The sequence below is a fragment of the Trichechus manatus genome, unplaced genomic scaffold (assembly GCF_000243295.1).
Source record: "Trichechus manatus latirostris isolate Lorelei unplaced genomic scaffold, TriManLat1.0 scaffold00209, whole genome shotgun sequence".
NCBI lineage: Eukaryota > Metazoa > Chordata > Mammalia > Sirenia > Trichechidae > Trichechus > Trichechus manatus.
The window spans coordinates 1,014,530-1,036,114 of record NW_004444145.1 but is presented as its reverse complement, the minus strand read 5'-3'; the positions used below and the strand labels follow the sequence as shown (position 1 = coordinate 1,036,114).

General features: G+C 37.5%; 1 protein-coding gene across 2 annotated transcripts in view; it reads right to left on the bottom strand.

Annotated features, from left to right (window-relative positions):
* The window catches only part of SPATS2 (spermatogenesis associated serine rich 2), a 139,788-nt gene that overhangs the window by 57,770 nt on the left and 60,433 nt on the right, over nucleotides 1-21,585 (bottom strand). For both annotated transcript variants that reach the window (XM_004388296.2, XM_023742383.1), the window contains exon 2: nucleotides 5,301-5,570. In XM_004388296.2, coding sequence (XP_004388353.1) covers nucleotides 5,301-5,325 — 25 coding nt within the window. In that variant the 5' untranslated portion in view covers nucleotides 5,326-5,570. The remainder of the gene's footprint in view (nucleotides 1-5,300; nucleotides 5,571-21,585) is intronic.

Below are 21,585 nucleotides of genomic sequence, written 5' to 3'. Positions count from 1 at the left end.
TGCTAATCTCTTCAGCATTATCTCTGACTATCTCTCACTGTATTCTTCAGCCATAATAAGCTTCTTGTCCTTTTAACATTTTGGTCCTAGAACATTTTTCCCTCATCACCTTGCCTAGCTTGACTAACTCCTACTCAGTGTTTGGGTTTCAGCATAAATACCAAGTCCAGAATAGGTGCCCAGCTTACATGCTTCTCCAGCCCCATTTACTCACCCCATTAAAGCACTTATCACTTTCATTTTTACTTCTTGTTTAATTATCTGTCTCCACCACCAAAACTGTAATGCAGTAACTATGTCTTTCGTGTTGCTCAACACCATATACTAGACTTGGCTCTAGGTATATAGCTGTGAACACACCAGATGAGATTCCTGGCTCTCATGGAACTTTCATTCTAGTTGGGGGAGACCAATAACAAACAAATAAATAAACAGGATAATTCTAGATAGTGACACATTCAAAAAGACAAAAGCAGGTTTTGTGACAGAGGCTGCTTGGGTATGTGCATGATGAGGGGCAAGAGGACATAGTCTGAGTAGGGAAGGTCTCTCTAAGGAGATTACATTTAAGGTAAGAGCTGAATGACACCCTAACCTAGGGTCTAGCATAGCACATGGAACACCTCCTGCAGCATAAATTAAAACAAAAGAATATAAAAAATAAATGTGAAAAAAATAATGGATACAACTGTGTAGTGCATAAGTACCCCAAACCAGAATAAGCAGTAAAGCGTATCCATTAAAAAAATATTCCCTATGCTGTGACCCATTTCTCCTATTGAATACATTTACTTGCCTTTCAAAGTATGGGAGGTTTACCTCTGTACAACAGAACTTTCTGCGATGATCAAAATGTTCTATACCTGTGCTGTTGTAAAAACAGTGTGGCAGGGGCTCTGACTTCCTCATCTAACTTCACAAAAGGGAAGAAGAATCAAGATCAACAGCCCAAGGCTGATTCCTATGAGGCAGAAATCAGACATACCTCCTCTCTCCAACCTTTTTACCAATTCTAACAACCATCCCTCCCATGGCACTGTCTACTTTTCTCTGCTGGGTTCAATAACCCGTTGCCATGGCCACACAGAACTCACAGATCATACTCACGATTACAGGGTTTATTAGGGAGGTAACAAGTTACAATTCAGGTTCGGGAACACTCAGGCTACAGTTCTTCGATCACGACAGCCTCTTCTCAGCCGTGCCGCAGGCTGGTCTCTCTCTGACCCTGGGCCCCTGGGCCTGCACAAAGCTCTTTAGCTCTGCCAATAAGTGCCCAAAGGCACGTCACTCTGCCAGTAAGTACTGGCCTAAAGGTGCTCAGCTCTAATTCCATGGGTTGGCAAACCTAGCTCCACCAAGTGTCCAGAGGCACCCTACTCTGCCAGCAAACTTCCTGCCCGAAGGTGTACAGCTTTCTCACTGGAAGCCCCTGTGCCGTATCCTGCTGGTCCCCTGCCTCTGCTGCCACCATTTCTCACCATCTTCGGCATTACAGCTTTCTCTCCTTTGGACTCCTGGTTCCAGGAGCTTCTCAATGGAGGAATCCTGCGTCCAAAGGACCTGCTCCACTCATGGCTCCTCCTTCTTGGTGGTGGTGAGATCCTCCCCTGCTGTGGGATTAACTGCTCTTTTAAGCCTAGCAGGATGGCAAAACTGACCAATCCCCTCATTAGAGTTTCATACATCTTATTTGCATGGACCCACCCTACAAGGGTATCATGCACCTTATTTACATTATTAGCAAGCTATGCAATCCCCTTGGTGGGCCACAAGAACCTCATTTGCATAGTCCTCACCCAGCCATTTTGTGGGAGTAATAAAGACGACTGCTAGAAGGGCCATATTAAGTAATTCACTGCACTGCAGCTGTCCAATACAATTGCCACTAGCCACATGTGGCTACTGAGCACTTGAAATGTGGCTAGAGACTGAGAAACAGAATTTTAAATTTTATTTAATTTTAATTTAAATAACCATGTATAGCTAGTGGCCACCACATTGGACAGTGCATTCTAGAAAAAAAGTGATGATTACAAGAGCTATTTAAATATATGAAGGGACAGAATAATTCAGGCTACTCCTTTACCTGTGATGGTTAAGAGTGTGTGTCAACTTGGCTGGGCCATGATTCTCAGTGTTTTGGCAGTCGTATAATGTGATGTGACATGTGATCCCCCCCATGATGGAATCTTCTGTGAGTGGTACCAGGGAGGGCAGAGCATGTGGCAGCTCACTGCCCCCTCAGCCTTCTTCTCTCCGCCCTCTGCCGCCTAGCTCCTTCCTGCTAGCCTTGCTGGGGCTTTTGCTTGTTCTAGATCCTGGAGCTGGCTACTGTTCATCTGATCTCTGGTTCTTGGGACTTGAGCTAGCAGCTTGCCTGCTGATCTTGATATTCATCGATCTGCTACAGCCCTGCTTTCCAGCCTGCTGATCTTGGGTTCCCCAGCCCCTACAGCTACATGAATTAGGAGAATCCTCTTTCCTGTCCCACGGATTTAGAACGTTATAGGCTCTAAAAACTGTGCGAGCCATCTCCTTGATATAAATCTCTCTATATATACATATACATATATATATATATGCTTTACTGGTTTTACTTCTCTAGAGAACCCAGCCTAAAACACCCCCCAAAATAAATTTAAAATTTTCACTGGAGAACATTAATGAACTTACTCATGCACAAGATCCACGAAAGGTACTAGAGCAGGTATTCTTTTTATTTCTCCAACACCCCCTACTCCACTTTTTCTAGGAACAGAAAATACCTCTTTCCCATGGGAAACTCATTCCATATCTTTCAGGCAAAGCTGGCCCTACCAGTCCCTCAAGAGTGGACATATGATCCAAGGCCTAGATAATTAGAAAACTCCACCATCCTGGCCACAAAGACTGGTTTGGGAATGGGTGCGTGATTTAAGTGGGGTCAAAGAGTATTACCTGGGACTTTCCTGCCAAAATTATTGTTTAGAGTCACTTCTTTCCACTAAATTTGCTAACCTAGGAAGGGAAACTGGAGCCTGCCACTTGAAGAACTGGTCTTTGAAAGGTAGACAAAAAATAAATGGAATTAAGGGATGACGAGACATTGAATTTAGCTGTATCTGAAAGCTAGATGTGCCTCCTGAACTTCCAGTTATATTTCCTTTGTTGCTTAAGCTAGTTTGATTTAAATTTCTGTCAGTTCCAGCCATATGCAAAAAGGGCACATTTTTCTTCTGTTTGCTGGTGATTATTTTTAAGCTAAGAATCTTGAAGAAACTCTAAACTCCACCTTATGTTAGCCAGTTGTAATAATAACTGAAACAAATATCTCTTCACTTATACACATTTCAGAAACACAAGTCTACTGCAGAATAAAAAGTATAACTCATTACAAAATGATACTTTGTAAATGAGATGATACTGGAGAACAAAAACTATCACAGTGCCTCTCTTTTTAAGATATGATACCTAAGCTGAAAAAGTCAGTATAATTACAGAAAACTTAGACTAACAGAACCAAAACAACAAAATTTTAAACAGGTAAATAAATGAGATAAAATTTTACAAGTAATTTGTTTTTTTTTTGGTTCAAATATGGTGAATGAATAGATTTGTTTCAGAGAAAGTCATAAGTACACAAGAGCTTTTCTTATTCTCAACTAAGTGTAAATCTAGGCTAAGTTCAACCAAAATTGGTCAGCACTTGATGTCTATGATGTGATCTAAAATTTAGATTGATTTTATAGTATTTAGATACCAATTACAAAAACCAATTATTCTTTTTTCAGCTCTGGCAAAACACAGATATGAAATAAACAAAAGCGCTCTAGTTTTAAAAAAAAGTCAAAGCAATCTGCTCAAGTTAACTTCTTTAGGAGAAATTCAATGCTAATTTTTTAAAATAAAATTATTTTATTTTCAAGTCTAGAATCCTATTTTTATCATTTGCAGTAGGAAAACAGATGTTCAGTGTTTCAAGCATAACTAGAAAACAGACCAAACTGAATTATGATGACTACCAGAGACAAACTTGGGGTAAAAAACTTTTCAATTGATAAATCTCATTCCACAGAACAGTTTGGCTTCTTTAGTAATCTAACCATTCCTTAGAGCTCAGATTTTCTTTATATAAGTTTACTATACAATGAAACTACAGCTTTCAAAATCACAACAAGCTCTGGTAAATAATTTTCTTATCATAATGAGATTTTAAACTGCTAAACTGAAATTAAGTTTCAAAGCATTTCCCTCACATTCAACACATGAGACCTGGATGTACAGCTTTGTTTTGAATTATACAACATTATCTTTAAAAACTGAATGAGGGAAAAAAGCCAAGACAGGTATGGGCATCCTTTTAATAAATATGTTCCAGTTTTGTACAACAGTTCTGGTACTATTGTTTAAAGTTGTCTCTTTAAATTTTTGCAGTTATTCTAGGGAAGTCGAAAAAGGGGTTTTACAGAGTCTTTGTTGTCCTTCCCCACCCTTTAACAATTCTTGATATTTCCTGGCTCTCTGCACCTTATATTTTATTTTAACAATCCTGGAAGGAAAGCTAAAGCTAAAGAGGGAAACAAAAACTGGAAGCATTTACTCTTGTTCCATTTCCTGTCTCCAAGGAGATGTGAACTCACAGGATATAGAATATCCTGCAGTAGGTTACCTCCTACCAGATCCCCCTAACACATGTTCATTCTCCAACAAGTGCATCTTCAAGAAGAGTTTGGCTTTCCTGCAAGTGTATTCCAATTTGATAAGTTTAGAACAGTAGAAACCAAAAAAATCAAACTTGCTGCTGTCAAGTTGATTCCCACTCATAGCGACAGAGTAGAATTGCCCCATAAGGTTTCCAAGGAGCGGCTGGTGGATTCGAACTGCCAACCTTTTGGCTAGCAGCCAGGCTCTTACCCACTATGCCACCAGGGCTCCTACAACAGTAGAAAAGCAATTGTTAAATTGACACTGAACGTTCCACTGCAGAATCATTTCTGAATTTTATAACTACTCTAAACAGTAACTCCTAGACCAGTAGTATGAAAAGCGGCAATCCAGTACCACAAAGAGTACTTAAAACGTTAAAGATTTTTGCAATGAATAAAGCTGTGAGTTCTATACTCTTCTAAAATTAATTGCAGCATGAAAAAAAGATAAAATTATAGTTATAACTATCAGTACTACCGTACTGTGTGAGGTAAAGTAGAACTATTCAAAAACATTATTAAAAGAATAGTTTTTTTAAATATATCAAAATAAATGGGGATCATTACTCCACAAGAATGCTTTTAAAAATGTATGTCCACATATAATCTTACCCTTCTGGCTTTGTTTCCTAGACATTGCAGTATCTTTGATCTCGAAAAATACTGAAGAAAAGTGTCCTTTTGCTTTGTCTGGGTTGAATGTTGATATTATCTCTGATTTTAAAAATGGGCAATAGAAGTCTGTGGTTGGAAGTGACAAATACAAAATCCTGGTTGTTTCGAAATTCTGTTCACTAGCTGTTATTTCCTTTCCTTCTTGTATATCAACTTCTTGTCAGGAATATCATTGCAGACATTCATGTCTCTTTTTCCAGGGAGATACTGGAGGGAAAAAAACAAACACATATTCACCGTTATAGTAATGGCTATCTGTAGGAACTTTCTAAGAAACAAACACAGGTCTTATACTTGTACTTTTCTTTAAGAAAAAAAAAAAAAAACAAACTAATTATAAAAAAGGATTCTAGAAAGAATGTAGCTATTAAAAAGCAGTATTTTTCTCCTTGAGAAACTTTAATCTTAGAATGAGACCATCTTCTTAGTTCAGAAAGTATGTTTTCTTAGTCTTTTTATCTTTTGTATCTATCTCAAATATCTTATCTCCATCTGCACTCCACAAACTAAAATAACAGTAATGCTTTCTTTTTCTATCCTAAAGTCATCCTTCACATTATCTCTTATCAGTCCCTAAGACCTTTCTTAGTTTTTTTTTTTCTTATCACCTGCTCTTCCTGTCCAAATAAAAGGTTTTTCTTCCTCTAAAAATTCCTCTAGCTAGTCTTTCTGCAGGTTTCTCACCTCAAAGTGTGTGTGTTTGGGGGCGGGTACATCAGAAAGAAATTTTAATGAGGAGAACTGAAACATCAAAATTTGGATTAGTCCATACTGGAGAAGGCTTCTAGAAGTTGTGAAGACACAAATGTTATTTTTTCCATATTACTAAACATTTTAAAGATACATGCCCAAGATTTCTGGGTAAAGAAAGCATGATGAGGATCACATAACTCCTATTCCTGGACACCTGATACCAAAAAACCCATACCCATTGCCATGGAGTTGATTCCGATTCATGGCGACTGTACAGGACAGAGCAGAACTAACCCACAGGGTTTCCAAGGAGTGGCTGGTGGATTTAAACTGCCCACCTTTTTGTTAGTAGCTGAGCTCTTAACCACTGCGCCACCAGGGCTCCAGGGGCACCTGATAGGAAACACATTTTACAAAATACAACCCAAGCAGGAAAGTGGAGTAACCTTATACGAAATGCTTTCCAATGTGGAGAGAGGAGAATGAAGTGATGAGTAGGTAGCCCTGGGAAAGCTAAAAAAAAATCCATCAAGAATAGGACCACTACAAACCACTGTGGGACCTCAGGAAAAGCAGGATGAGCCTCCACGGCTTATCATTTTCCAGGATAATTGAGCCAAACTGAGAGAACCAGCCAAAGCCTGTGGGAATACATGGAATAAACCCCTGATAGTGGGCCCCGACAGAAGACATTTTATGAGATTTTGAAAGAACAAACAGAATTCAGATTACTAAAAAGAACTAAACTCTTCACTGGCAAGCCCTTCTCTGCCTCATGTTCTCAGCTTAAATAAAAGAGGATGAAAGCAACACCCAACTCCTAATCCATAGTTGCTGAGCAGGGCTGGGTAGGCACAGGTCTCAGATAAGGTGGGAACCACAACAAGGATATTTCATCTATACTCTGTAGCTACAAACAAAAGGTATGAACAGAGCTGTCCACAGAAAACATAAAGAAGATAAAGACACACGACAGAGAAACTATCAAACTTCTCAATAACAAAAGACAGACAGAGAGAAGAAAGTCATATGCAAAAGATGAATAATCCAATCTAGAAGACAATACAATCCGCCCAAAATAAAAGATTTCCCCCTTGAATACTTGAAATACTTATTTTTATTATTATTTATTTCAAATCCTTATTCGAGTACTTCAAATAAGGATTTCAAATTGATAAAAACTAGAAAATAAATGATAAAAACAGAATGAAGAGAAAGACTGCAAAGCTAAAGAAAAAACACTCAAAAACAAAACACAACTATTATGGATCCAACAATAAATAAGAAACAGAACAGACACAGATGAAAACAGAATAAATGAAGTGGAGGAAAGTCTTCAGAGGGGAAAAAAACATATTAAACCAATTAAAAGATAATATTAGAGTATAAAATCAATTCAATCTAAGGATAACTGAAATACCGAAAATACAGGACTCAATAAAGGGAACAGAAAAGGCATTCACAGATAATATACCGGAAATCTCCCTTGAAATAAAGACCTGAATCTCTTGACTCCCCACCTCTAATCCATCACAGGAAATCCTATTTGTTCTATCTTTAAAATACATCCAGAACCAGACCACTTCCACTGCTACCACCCTCATCTAAGTCACATTTCATTCTTCACCTGTATTGCTGTACTCATTACTGTAATAGCCTCCTAACTGGCATCCCTGAGTTCTCTATTCTGCCACTCTCCAGCTTCTACCTCACTGTAGCTGCTTTTAAAATTGTAAGTCAGATTATGTTCCGCCTCTATTGTTTAAAGCCCTCCAGCAGCATCCCATTTCATTCAAAGTAAAGGCCAAAGTCCTTACAGTGGCCCAAAAGGTCATATCTGTTCTAACACTCTGCCCCCATCCCCTTTTTACTTCTTTGACCTCATTTCCTACTACCATTCCCCTCAGCTACACCACTGCAACCACACTGGTCTTTTTACTGTCCCTTTTACACTCAAGATACATTCTCACCTTAGGACCCTTAAGGCCCTCCCTTTGTCAGGAATGTTCTTCCCCTAGGCATCTACATGGCTTACTTCCTCACATCCTTCACGTCTTTGTTCAAAGGTTACTTTCTCTGTGGTTAGTGATGAAAAAACTAATGAGCTTTGGGTAAGAACAGTAAAATTCTGCAGGGCTTCGAACTGGTTCTTCAAATTTGAGCCACTGCTGATAATTTGCATTTCTAACAAGTTCTCAGCTGAGAATTTGAATTTCTACCCCAGATATACTGAATCAGAATCTACATTTTGACAAGATCACCAGATGATTCTTACATATAACTTCCCTGCAACTTGTTAGAAATAGAAATTCCCAGCAGAGAACTTGTTAGAAATGCAAATTTTCAGCAGGAGTTCGAAAGGGAACGAACCTGACTAGAGATTCTGTGACATTTTTTGCTTGGGGCTGCTCTCATCACATGCTCAACCTTAAGCTGGTGGGAAAAGTAGTACTACCAAGCCAAGGAAGCCAGCAGCTGTACTGTCAGAGGAGGCTGACTTGATTTGGAGTAAAGCACAGAAAAACCCCACACTCAGTAGCACTGCCAATAACCGCAGCCATCTCGGTGACAAACAAGTAAGACCAAAGTTTCAGCTAGCCTGAAGTTGTGTTCGTGGTTGGTGCAAGCAACAGACCAGAAGGCTAGACAGAAATTCAAAAGGGAAGTCTGGAAATGAGACTATAAGGGACCTCGATAAGCGCTCCATATATCCATGCAGGAGAAATCAGAGAGGGCCGAAACTACCCAAACATTCCGGACCATGAGCTTGCATAAACATGCAGAAAAGACGTAAAAGGGCCCAGTGGAAAGTAAAAGCTAGAGCAGACTTAAAAAAGGTCTGAACTTCGAAGGAGCTCCCCAACACACACAAAGGTCTACCAGCACAGGATGACGTCTTAATGGCTTCAGGTGCTTTAGAACAACCTTTGAGCAATCATTAACACCAGGAACCCAGCAGAAACAGGTGTGATCCAGGAAGCCAGGCTTAAAGATAACAAAAATTAAGAAACAAAAACTGAGCAGAGACTTCAATACCCACACACCAGGATAAAGAGATTCCAAAGATTTAGTCTAAGCAAGTTATGAAGCACATATAGTCAAAGCGCTAAAAGAAAAAACTGTCAAGTAAGAATCCTATATCCAGCAAAACTACCCTTCAAAAATAAAGGTGAAATACAAACATCTCCAAAGACTGAGTGACTCCATTATTAGCAGACCTTATTCACAAGAAATACTAAAGGAAGTCCTTTAGGCTGAAAGGAAATGACACCAGACGGTAACTTGAATCCATACAAAGAAAGAACACAACAAAAAAGTAAATATACGGGTAGATAAAAAAAAAATGTGTTTTTTAAGTTTTCTTCTCTTAAATTCTTTAAAAGACATAAGATTACATAAAGCAGTAATAATAATTCTGTATTGTTCAGTTTATAACATATAGATGAATATATATGATAATAGCTGCACAAAGGAGGGGGGAATGAAGGAGCTTTATTGCAGCAAAATTTCTATATTTTACTAGAATTTAATTAATATTAATCTAAAGTAGACTGTTGTAAGTTAGGGTGTATATTGTAAGATCCAGAGGAGCCACTACGAAAATAACTAAAAAAAAAGTAAAAACAAACAAAAAAAGGAGGACAACAAAAGAATTAAAATCATACACTAAAAAATATCTGTTTAACCCAAAATAATAAAGAACATGAAATAAAAAAGACATGAGACATTAAAAAAAGTTAGCAAAATGGCAAAAGTAAATCCAACCATTTCAAAAATCACATTAAATATGAATGAATTAAAGAATCTACTTAAAAGATAGAAATTGTCAGACTGATGGAAAAACAAGATCCAACTATATGCTGTCTGTAAGAGATAACACTATGGATTCGCACACAAAGAAGCTAAAAGTAAAATGATGAAAAAAGATATATCATGCAAACCAGTAAGAGAACTGGAGTAACTACATTAATGTCAGACAAAAAAAACTTTAAGACAAAAAGTATTACTAGAGACAAAGAGATATAACATTATGACAAAAGGGTCATGACATCAGGAATAACAATTATATATACATACACATACATATATTATGTGTATGTATGTGTGTATGTATGTGTGTGGGTATATATATATATATATATATCTAACAGAGATCTAAAATACATGGTGCAAAAATGGACAGAACAGCTCAACAGTAAGAGCTGGTGACTTCAATACTCTCAATAATTGATTAAAAACCCAGACAGAAAATCAGCAAGAATATTCCATCAATAAGAATACACATTCTTTTCAAGCACACATGGAACATTCTTCAGGACAGATCATATGCTACATCAAGGGTAGCAAACTATGGCCCAAGGGCCAAATCTGACTCCACTGTCTGTTTTTATAAGTAAAGTTTCATTGGAACACAGTTACGTCCATTGATTTATGTATTGTTTGTGGCTGCTTTTGCGCTACAATAGCAGAGATGACTAGTTGCAACAAGAGACCATACAATCCACAAAGCCTAAAATATTTACTATCTGGCCCTTTAAATAGAAAAAGTTTATCAAACCTTGCAATAGGCCATAAGATTCTTAACAAATTTAAAAAGACTGAAATCATACAAACTAGGTCCTCCAACAATGACAAAATTAAATTATAAATTCTGAATTTAGAAAGAGCAGAAGGAAGTCTGGGAAATCTCCAAATATTTTGAAATTATAGAATATACTTCTAAATAGGACTTACAGGTCAAAGGAAAAAAGTCACAAAAGAAACTAGAAAATATTTTGAACTAAAAAAAATGAAAACACAACATATTAAAATTTACAGGATACAGCTAAAGCAGTGCTCAGCAGTGCTTTAAATACCTATGGTGTAGAAGGTCTCAAATCCATAACTTGAGCTTCCAAGTTAAGAAGTTAGAAAAGAACCAACTAAACCCAAAGCACAAAGAAGGAAATACTGTAGATTAAAGCAGAAATCAATTAAAGAGAAAATGGAAAAATAACAACACAAAGAAGTTAAAAGCTGGTCCTTTAAGGAGATTTTTTTTTACCCGGACTCTCTGTCAACCCAGAACTAAAACAATTCCCGAGGCCAACTCTTCAGACAAAGTCTAGACTGGACTGGACTGTGGGACATAAAATGATACTCGTGAAGAGTGTGCTTCTTAGCTCAAGTAGATAGATGAGACTTAATGGGCAGTTTCTGTCCGGAAGTGAGATGAGAAGGCAGAGAGGGTCAGGAGCTGGTTGAATGGACATGGGAAATCAGGGGTGGAAAGGAGGAGTGTGCTGTCACAGTATAGGGAGAGCAATTAGAGTCACACAACAATATATATATAAATTTTTGTATGAGAGGCTAACTTGAAATGTAAACTTTCACTTAAACTAAAACAATAAGCAGAAAAAATTAAACTAAACAAATTACCAAAATTAGGAATGAAAGAAAGGACATCATTACAGATCCTACAAAAATTGAAGGAAGTATAAAGAAATACTATGAACAACCTGGAAACCCTGGTGGTGCAGTGGTTAAGAGCTATGGCTGCTAACCAAAAGTCTGGCAGTTCAAATCCACCAAGCACTCCTTGGAAACCCTACCGGGGCAATTCTACCCTGTCCTATAGTGTCCCTATGAGTCGGAATCAATTCGACGGCAATGGGTTTTGGGTTTATGAACAACTTTATGCAAAACATTCCAACTCCGATGGAATTCCTATAAAGACACAAATTACCAAAACTAATTAAATCATAAAATGGAAAATCTGAGTAGACTTACATCAAGTAAAGAAATTGAATTATTGATTTAAAAAATTCCTATAAAGAAAAGCACATGGCCGAAAGACATAATACTAATTCTCCACAAACTCAGAAAATAGAGAAAACATTTCCACTTCCCAGTTAATTCTATGAGTCCCGTGTGGTATGCAGAGTTTTCATGATGTCTCCCCAAGACCCCTGTACCCTGTTTATTCAATCAAACATAATCTAGGTACTGCTGTGAATGGTCTTTGAAGATGTAACTAAGGTCAAAAACCAAAACCAAACCTGTTGCCATTGAGTCGATTCCAACTCATAGCAATTCCATAGGACAGAGCAGAACTGCCTCATACAGTTTCCAAAGAGCGGCTGGTGGATTCGAACTGTTGACCTTTTGGTTAGTACTTAACCACTACACCACCAGGCCCCGTAACTAAGGTCATAGATCTTCAAATAGGGATATTATCTTGGATTATCTAAGTGGGCCCGATCTAATCATATAAGCCTTAGAAGAGGAGAAATTTCTCCAGTTGGAGTTAAGAAAGAAACATCAGAGAGATGAGGCATAAAGGAAAGTCAGAGAGATCTGAACCATGACAGGGACTCAAACTGTCATTACCGGCTTTGAAGGGGGTCATGAGCCAGGGAAAGAGGGCAGCCTCTGGAGGCTGGGAATGACACTGAGCCAATCACCGACAAGGAAACAGGAACATCGGTACATCTGCGTGGAACTGAATTCTGTCAATTCAGAACCTGAATGAGCCTGGAAATGGGTTCGTCCCTAAACCAAAAAAAAAAAAAACTCACTGCCCTAGAGTCAATTCTGACTCACAGAGACCCTACTGGACAGAGCAGAACTACCCCATAGGGTTTCCAAGGAATGGCTGGTGGATTCAAACTACCGACCTTCCAGTTAGCAGCGGAGCTCTTAACCACTGTGCCACCAGGTCCCCTAGCACCTCCAAAAAGGAACATAGCCCTACCAACAACTTGATTTCAGCCTTATGAGACTCTGAGCAGAGAACCAGCTGACATCTGACTCACAGAAACTGAGATAATAAATGGGTGTTGTTTCAAGCTGCTAAATTTGTGGTAATTTGTTATGGCAGCAACAGAAAACTCATACAGCCCATTACTTGTTACCCTAATACTGAAGCCACGCAAAGACATCACAAGAAAACTACAGATCAACATCCGCAGAAATATAATGCAAAAATCATTTTAAAAAATGTTAGAAAACCAAATTCAACAACGTAAAAAACTATTACACATATACCATGACCAAGTGGAATCTATCCCAGAAATGCAAGATTGGCTTAACAGCCAAAAATCAATTAACATGTCTTAAAACTTATTACTTTGATTAATTATTAATTGTTATATTTAATTTTCATTTCAAACCACAATACAAGAGGTTTTTATGTTTATCAGAATGGGAACATGGGCTAAAAAGGGATGAGAAATACTAAACATGAATGAATTAGCATAAACCCATCAGCACTAGTGTAAAACCAAGCCAAAACATATGCTCTACTGAGAGGGGTAGTATGGTATATCATTATTATAGATGAGTATGGTATATCATTATTATAGATGCAGTGTTGTAAAGTGGGTGAGAACATCAGAGCGAGACTGCCTGGGTTTCAATACCAGCTCCATTACTTCCCAGATGAATGACTTCAGGCAAGCTACTTAACTTCTCTGTCTCGGTTTCTTCATTTGTAAAATGCAAACAATACTAGCATCTCCTGCACTAGGTTGCCGTATGATTTAAATGCGTTCACACAGCTGTAGCACTTAGAACAATGCCTGAGATTTATTGACAACCACTCAGTAAATGTTGGCTGCTATTAGCTGCAATGAAGCACGTGTCCTCTAAAATTAAAAGGTTCAAGAATCAAAGATTATACAAGTTTCTTAAAAAACAAACGGGAACTTTGCCAAGATTATGGATTACTAGGAATAGGTCATAATCACAGGTATTGTTAGAACTTTAGAATGGCAGCTACATTAAATTTAGATAATAAGCAAGTAGGAAATCAGAGTGATCCAAAGAACTTTAAAGATACAGAGGGTATAATTTTCAAGCCCTGGGGTACATGAACTTTTCACATTGGCATGCATTATAGGGACCTGACACACTAACAAATAAAAGGTTAACTGACTTATACACAAAGGTACTCACAGTTACTCTAAATTTAAAATCTAGATTATTACAAAATCTACCTATCAATAGAAACAGATAAAGGCTGGAGGGTGAGGAGTATAGAAAGCGTAACAAAACTAAATCCTTACATTCCATAATAAGAATGTCTGGGGAAAAAAAAAAAAGATTAAAAACAAAAACAATCTATATGAGATTAAACTGGTAATAGCAACTTGAAAGGTTAGACAGGAAACTTAGGGGGCAGTGAGTTCGTTAATGGAGGAGGAACAATTCGGAAGGTCTCAAATACGTAACTTGAGCATTCAATTTTAGAAGTCAGAAAAAGAACCAGCTACTCCATATGCCATGCTAATCTAAAAACTCCCATAAGACTTGATCACCATAAATTTTCTTTTAGAATACAGAAATTTCATTTAGAAAAATCAATAATTTTTTTTTTTTTTTTTTAAATAAAAACCCCAAACTGGAACAACATAGAATTTCTGGGAATTTAAAATATATTCTAAGTGGAAAATCAGAAACCATTATGATTCCACAACTGGTCTTTGCTACTATTAAAAAACACAGGGCCCTGTGAAACATGGGGTTGCCATGAGTTGGAATTGGAAAAAAAAAAAAAACACAGGGCCCCCCAAATTGCATAACATTAGTCATCAGTGGCAGATGTAAATGTGGGAGTAGAGGGGGCTCAAAAGGAGCAGAGTAGAAATACGTATCTGTTTGTCTCCTCCTATTTCACTTCTCGCTGGGTGGTTAGAGCTAGCTGTATCCTCCTCCTCATGCAGGTGGCTGTAAGCCAAACCCAACCAAGACAAATTATCCTCAGCTGTACAATTCTTCACTAATGATTTTAACAATACTGATCACTTCTCACCACCCCTCACATGTATAAACTCCATTCCTCTCATCTCTCCACAGCACAGATAAGCAAGCAGTTCAAGGGAATCTAGGTAGTTATTGGGCAAAAACAAAACAAGGCAATTAAGAGTAACTTTATTCACTGATTCTAATCCATAAATAGGGAGATACATGAATATTGAAAAAGCTATTTCTACTACCCCTGTTAACTTAAAAATATTACTAATTGCTTAATTAATAAGTGTTTAATGTGAATCTTCTACGTGCCAGTATTACTGTTAGGTGCCGTCAAGTCGGTTCCAACCCACAGTGACTCTATGTACAACAGAACAAAACACTGCCTGGTCCTGCGCCATCCTCACAATCTGTCTTAGTTATCTAGTGCTGCTATAACAGAAATACCACAAGTGAATGGCTTTAACAAACAGAAATTTATTCTCTCACAGTTTAGGAGGCTAGAAATCCTAATTCAGGGTGCGAGCTCCAGGGGAAGGTTTTCTCTCTCTATCGGCTCCGGGGGAAGGTCTTGTTATCAGTCTTCCCCTGGTCTAGGAGCTTCTCAATGCAGGGACCCTGGGTCCAAAGGACATGCTCTGCTCCTGGCACTACTTTCTTGGTGGTATGAGGTCCCCCTTTCTCTCTGCACATTTCTCTCTTTTATACCGCAAAAGAGATTAACTCAAAATACCTAATCTTACAGATTGAGTCCCGCCTCATTAACATAAGTGCCTCTAATCCTGTTTCATTAACAACATAGAGGTAGGATTTACAACATTTAGGAAAATCACATCAGATGACAAAAAGGTGGACAAAAACACAATACTGGGAATCATGGACTAGCCAAGCTGACATACATTTTGGGGGGACACAATTCAATCCATAACACAATCATTGCTACGTTTAAGCCCATTGTTGCAGCCACTGTGTCAACCCATCTCACTGAGGAAGTTCCTCTTTTTCACTGACCCTCTACTTTACCAAGCATGATGCTCTTCTCCAGGGACTGGTCCCTCCTGATAGTACGTCCAAAGTATGTGAAATGAAGTCTCGCCATCCTTGCTTCTAAGAAGCATTCTGGCTGTACTTCTTCCAAGACAGATTTATTCATTCTTCTGGCAGTCCATGGTATTGTATATTCAATATTCTTTGTCAACACTATAAGTCAAAGATGTCAATTCTTTTTCAGTCTTCCTTATTCAATGTCCAGCTTTCACATGCATATGAGACAACTGAAAATGCCATGGCCTGGGTTAGGCATACCTTAGTCCTCAAAGTGACATCTTTGCTTTTGAACACTTTAAAGGGGTCTTTTGCAGCAGATTTGCCTAATGCAATACATCATTTGATCTCTTGACTGCTCCATCCATGGGCATTGACTATGGATCCAAGTAAAATGAAATCTTTCACAACTTTAATATTTTCTCCATTTCTCACGATGTTGCTTATTGGTCCAATTGAGTACTTGTGATAAAAAGTTATGAAAGAAAAAATTGATTTCTTGGCCCAAAAAGAAACCCCTAGAAAGATTAAGGGAAAAAAAGCACATATAATATAGTTCATAAAGTTTATGTTCTACATCCTAGTCTGGTGAGTAATGTCTAGGGTCTTAAAAGCTTATGGGTAGCCATCTAAGATACAACTATTGGTATCTACTCATCCAGAGTAAAAGATAAAGAAGGAAACCCAAGACTCAGAGAAGAAACTAGTCTATAGGACTAATAGTCTATACGAACCACGCTCTCATGTACCTCAAGACCAGAAGAACTAGATGGGCCCAGCTATCACTATCAGCTGTTCTGATCAGGGCCACAACAGATGGATACTGATAGAGTGGGAGAAACATGTGGAATAGAACCTCAAGTTCTTAAAAAATCCAGACTTACTGAACCAGCTGAGACTAGAGGACTCCCTGAGACTACTGGCCTGAGATACTCTTTAAACCTTGAACCGAAACTCTTCCCTGAGGTCACCTTTTAGCTAAATAACAGATTGGCTCACAAAATAAAAGAATATCACCTTTCTAAAGTACTGTGTTCCTTTAAAAAATCATCTGTATGAGACCAAACAGTCAACAATTATGAGAAGGTAAGTGGGCGGGGAAACTAGATTACTAGAAATGGAACAACCAGAATAGAAATAATAAGAATGTTTACACATTGTGAAGAATGTAACCAATGTTACTGAACAATTTGAGAAGAAATTGTTGAATGGGAACCTAATCTGCTATGTATAACTTTCACCAAAAACACTGTAAAATATATATTTTTTTAAAATACAAAATACCTATAGCAGGAATTTTCTAAAAAATCAGTATAGATCTTACAGACATTAAAAATATAAGAAAATAGTATAATTTCATGCTAATATTTTTGAAAATTTAGATCAATAAGTTACCACACACAAAAATAGAAAATCTAAATAGTCCTGTATCTTTAAAAGAAATTAAAGTCATAATTTAAAACTCTCCCATAACAAAAAGAATCTCTTGTTTACTGCTAGTAGGTATATAAACTGGTACACTCTCTTTGGAATATGCTCATTATTTTATAAAGCAGAACATGTATCAATCCTATGATCCAAACATTACTCTCCTAAGTACCAGGAGAAATTCTTGCTCATGATACACCAGAAAACATGTACTATTCTTAACAATAATAATGACAAGAAGAATGAAAATAACCCAAATGTCATCACAGGAGAATTGAGTGAATTGTGAAGTATTCACAAAATGAAATAGCATACAGCAGAGAAAATGAGTCACCTACAACCATATGCAACGAAATGGATGAATCTTAGCAAAAAAATGTTAGGTTAAAAAAAAAAAGTCAATTCCCAGATTACATTCAGCATGATATTCTTTTTATAAAATTCAAATACAACTAAAACTAGATGAAATATATCTGATAAGACTTCTTTGAAAACACAAGGGAAAGAGAAAAATTTGGAATAGTGTTTATCTTGAAGACAAAGGGGACATTAGAAAGGAGAACATGTAAGTTATTGTCAACCTCCAATATTAAACTTCTAGGGTTAGATGAGGGTTCACGGATGTTCCATATAATATTCTGCTCAATGCTGAGCAAAAATTGTCAGACACTAAAGACTACAGCTATATGATTCCATTTATATGAAGTTCATAAACAAGCTGTCATGGATTGAACTGTGTCCCCCAAAAATACCTGTCATCTTGGCTAGGTCATGTCTCCCACTATTATATGACTGTCTACCATTTTATTATCTGATGTGATTTCCCTATGTGTTGTAAATGCTATCACTATGATGTAATAAGATGGATTAGCAGCAGTTATACTGATGAGATCTATAAGATCAGATAGTGTCTTAAGCCCATCTCTTTTGAGATATAAGAGAGAGAAGCGAGCAGAGAGACAGGGGAACCTCATACCACCAAGAAAGCAGTGCCGGGAGCAGAGTGCATCCTTTAGACCTGAGGTTCCTGTGCAGAGAAACTCCCAGACCAAGGGAAGACTGATGACACAGACCTTCCCCCAGAGCCGACAGAGAAAGCCTTCCCCTGAAGAATTTGGACTTGTAGCCTACTGGACTGAGAGAATAAACTTCTTTTTGTTAGAGCCAGCCACTTGTGGTATTTCTGTTAGAGCAGTACTAGATGACTAACACACAAGCAAAACTAATCTACAGTGACAGAAGTCAGAACAGTGGTTGGAGGGGGGATTGACAAAGACTGGGCCAAGGCACAAGGGAGGCTCTGAGATCCTGGTCTATTATCACGATCATGACTATGTAAGTAGTGGTAACATAGGTGTGTTTACTATGTAAAAATTCATCAGAAGTTTGCATTTTACTTTATTAGTTAGATGCTGTCAGGTAGATTTCGACTCATAGCGACCCCATGTGACAGAACAGATCTGCCCCAAAGGGTTTTTTTGGCTGTAATCTTTACAGAAAGAGCGCTGCTGGTGCAGTGGTTAAGCACTCGGCTACTAAACAAAGGCCGACAGTTCAAACCCAGCAGCCACTCCGCAGGAGAAAGATGTGGCAGTCTGCTTCCATGAAGATTACAGCTTTGGAAACCCTATGCGACAGCTTCACTCTGTCCTACAGAGTCATTATGAGTTGCAATTGACTCAACAGCAATGGGTTTAATCTTTACAGAAGTAGATTGCCAGCTTTTCCTCCTGCAGAGCCACCAGGTGGGTTGGAACTGCCCAAGCACTTAGCCATTTGCACCAGCAGGGTTCCTTTTACGTATGCTACACCTCAAAAAAAAAGTTTACCAAAAAAGAAAAAAACTACATTAAATAAAGATGTCCCTTTACCTCTTAATCAACTTAACATTTTAAATGATACTCTCTGTCATGGGCTGAATTATGTCCCCCAAAAATGTTTCTCAACGTGGCTAGCCCATGATTCCCAGTATTGTGTGACTGTCCATGATTTTGTCATCTGATGTGGTTTTCCTATGTGCTATAAATCTTACCTCTAGCGTAGTGGTTAAGAGTTTGGCTGTTAACCAAAAGGCTGGCAGTTCAATCCACCAGCTACTCCTTGGAAACCCTATGGGGCAGTTCTACTCTGTCCGATAGGGTCGCTATGAGTTAGAACTGACTTGACAGCAGTGGGTTTTCATGATGTCAATGAGGTGGGATTAGCAGCAGTTATGTTAATGAGGCAGGACTCAATCTATAAGATCAGGTTGCGTCTTAAATCAATCTCTTTTGAGATATAAAAGAGAAAAACAAGCAGAGAGACATAAGGACCTCAAACCACCAAGACACAAGAGCTAGGAGTATAGCATGTCCTTTGGACACGGGGTCCCTGCGCTGAGAAGCTCTTCGACTAAGGAAGATTGATGACAAGGACCTTCCTCCAGAGCCGATAGAGAAAGCCTTCCCCGGAGTTAGCACTCTGAATTCAGGCTTCTAGCCTCCTAGACTGTGAGAAAATAAATTTCTCTTTATTAAAGTCATCCACTTGTATTTCTGTTGTAGCAGCACGAGATCACTAAGACACTCTCCATTCCCCTCAGCATGATACCCCTGGCTGAACACTGTGGCAGCTAGCAGAAAACTCTCTTGTACCCTGGTCATTTCTGCTCCCACTATAGTATACTTGCTAAGAGTGTGATGTATTGGTTCTCAAACTTATTTAATGCCAAACTGTGATCGGAGTTACAACTATGTAACTGTATTGAAATGTTAAATGTATTAATGAACTATCTGTGTAAGAAAAGTTGCTTTCTTTGAGAATTAAGTGGCTGCTCTGGAAATACTGAATAAATTTAAATAGTTTAAAAGTTGTCATCAATTTAGGTGTAGGTGAGACACTTTGTAAGTTAAGAGAAAAATTTAAAAATCTACAAGGAGTCTATACTCAAACTGCTTCTCCAGTCTCTAAATTCTCATTCCACTTAAAAATAACTGTAATTAGAAGTTGCAAACAATGTATCACAAGGTGTAATTAATAACCAAAAAGATGAAGAACTCTAATCAGCAGATTCATACTCAATACATCAAAAGACTGGTAAATAAATGTACATTTATTTGTTTTAAAGTAAAATAAAATGTTTGTGGTATGTGTCATTTTTTATTTCCTGCTTTAATCAACTTTTTCAATTAACACATAAGATCTGATAGTATTAGATAAGACTTTTAATAACTTTGGGCAAACTAATACTATCTGCTAGACAGATAAAGTGAAAACACTATCAATAAGTCTACCTATTATAATGGCACAAGAGAAATCAAATTGACCAAAGCTGGGACTGCTGTACTAAAAAGCTTCCGGTGCCATATTAGGTATTACCATTAACCAAAAGGGCAGCATGGTTACTCTACCCTGGTGCAGTTTGGTTAATACAGATAGCTGCTACAAGGGTTACACTGGGCTCAAGAACCAAGGTCTTAGTATCACTGAACTGAGTTCTCTTGATTCAAAATTTAGAAAAGATGCTCTTGCTAATAAACTTGCCTTCAGAATTAAACTTTCTCTAAAGTACTATATTTAAACTTTCTTTCTGAAATCTGATACAAACCATCAACTTCTCAGAAAAACAACAAATTTCATGTTATACACAAGCATCCATTTAAATAGAATTTGGGTACCATTTTTTTAACCAGGTTCCTTAAACCTATTTATCAAAAGCATTAAAGGACTCTCAGTGATAGTACTTTAAAGAATTTTTTGATATATTTCCAGCTGTTTCTTCTTGATACATAGTGTAAATAAAGTACTATCTCAAGAACAGAAGTTTCATCAATTCAGAAAAGCTTAGATTCTTTTGTCTGAAGTACTTTTGTTAATTACAGCCATCAACAAAATAGACAAATACTACATTTTCGTATTAGGCTAAAAATCTACATTTGACTAAAACTTTTCCTAACCCAAAAGGGTTTTTTTTTTTGGCCAGTTAACATCCATACAATCATACAAATATTAAATACATCTATTGTTTTCAAAATAATTATTTTTTATTGCTGTATGCCAGATAAAAGGACAGATTAAACATTTTTAACGAACTAACTTGATCCAAATATATACACCCAAGCTTAAAGATGCCCAATCCAGAAATCAATACACAAACTAAACATTAAATCAACATTATTTATTTATTTATTTATTATTGTACATCAGGTGAAGGCTTACAGAACAAATAGTTTCTCATGAAACAGTAGTACACATATTGTTTCATGACATTGGTTAACAACCCCACAACATGTCAACCCTCTCCCTTCTCAACCTTAGCCAAAGATACACCATTTCAAAAATTTCTACA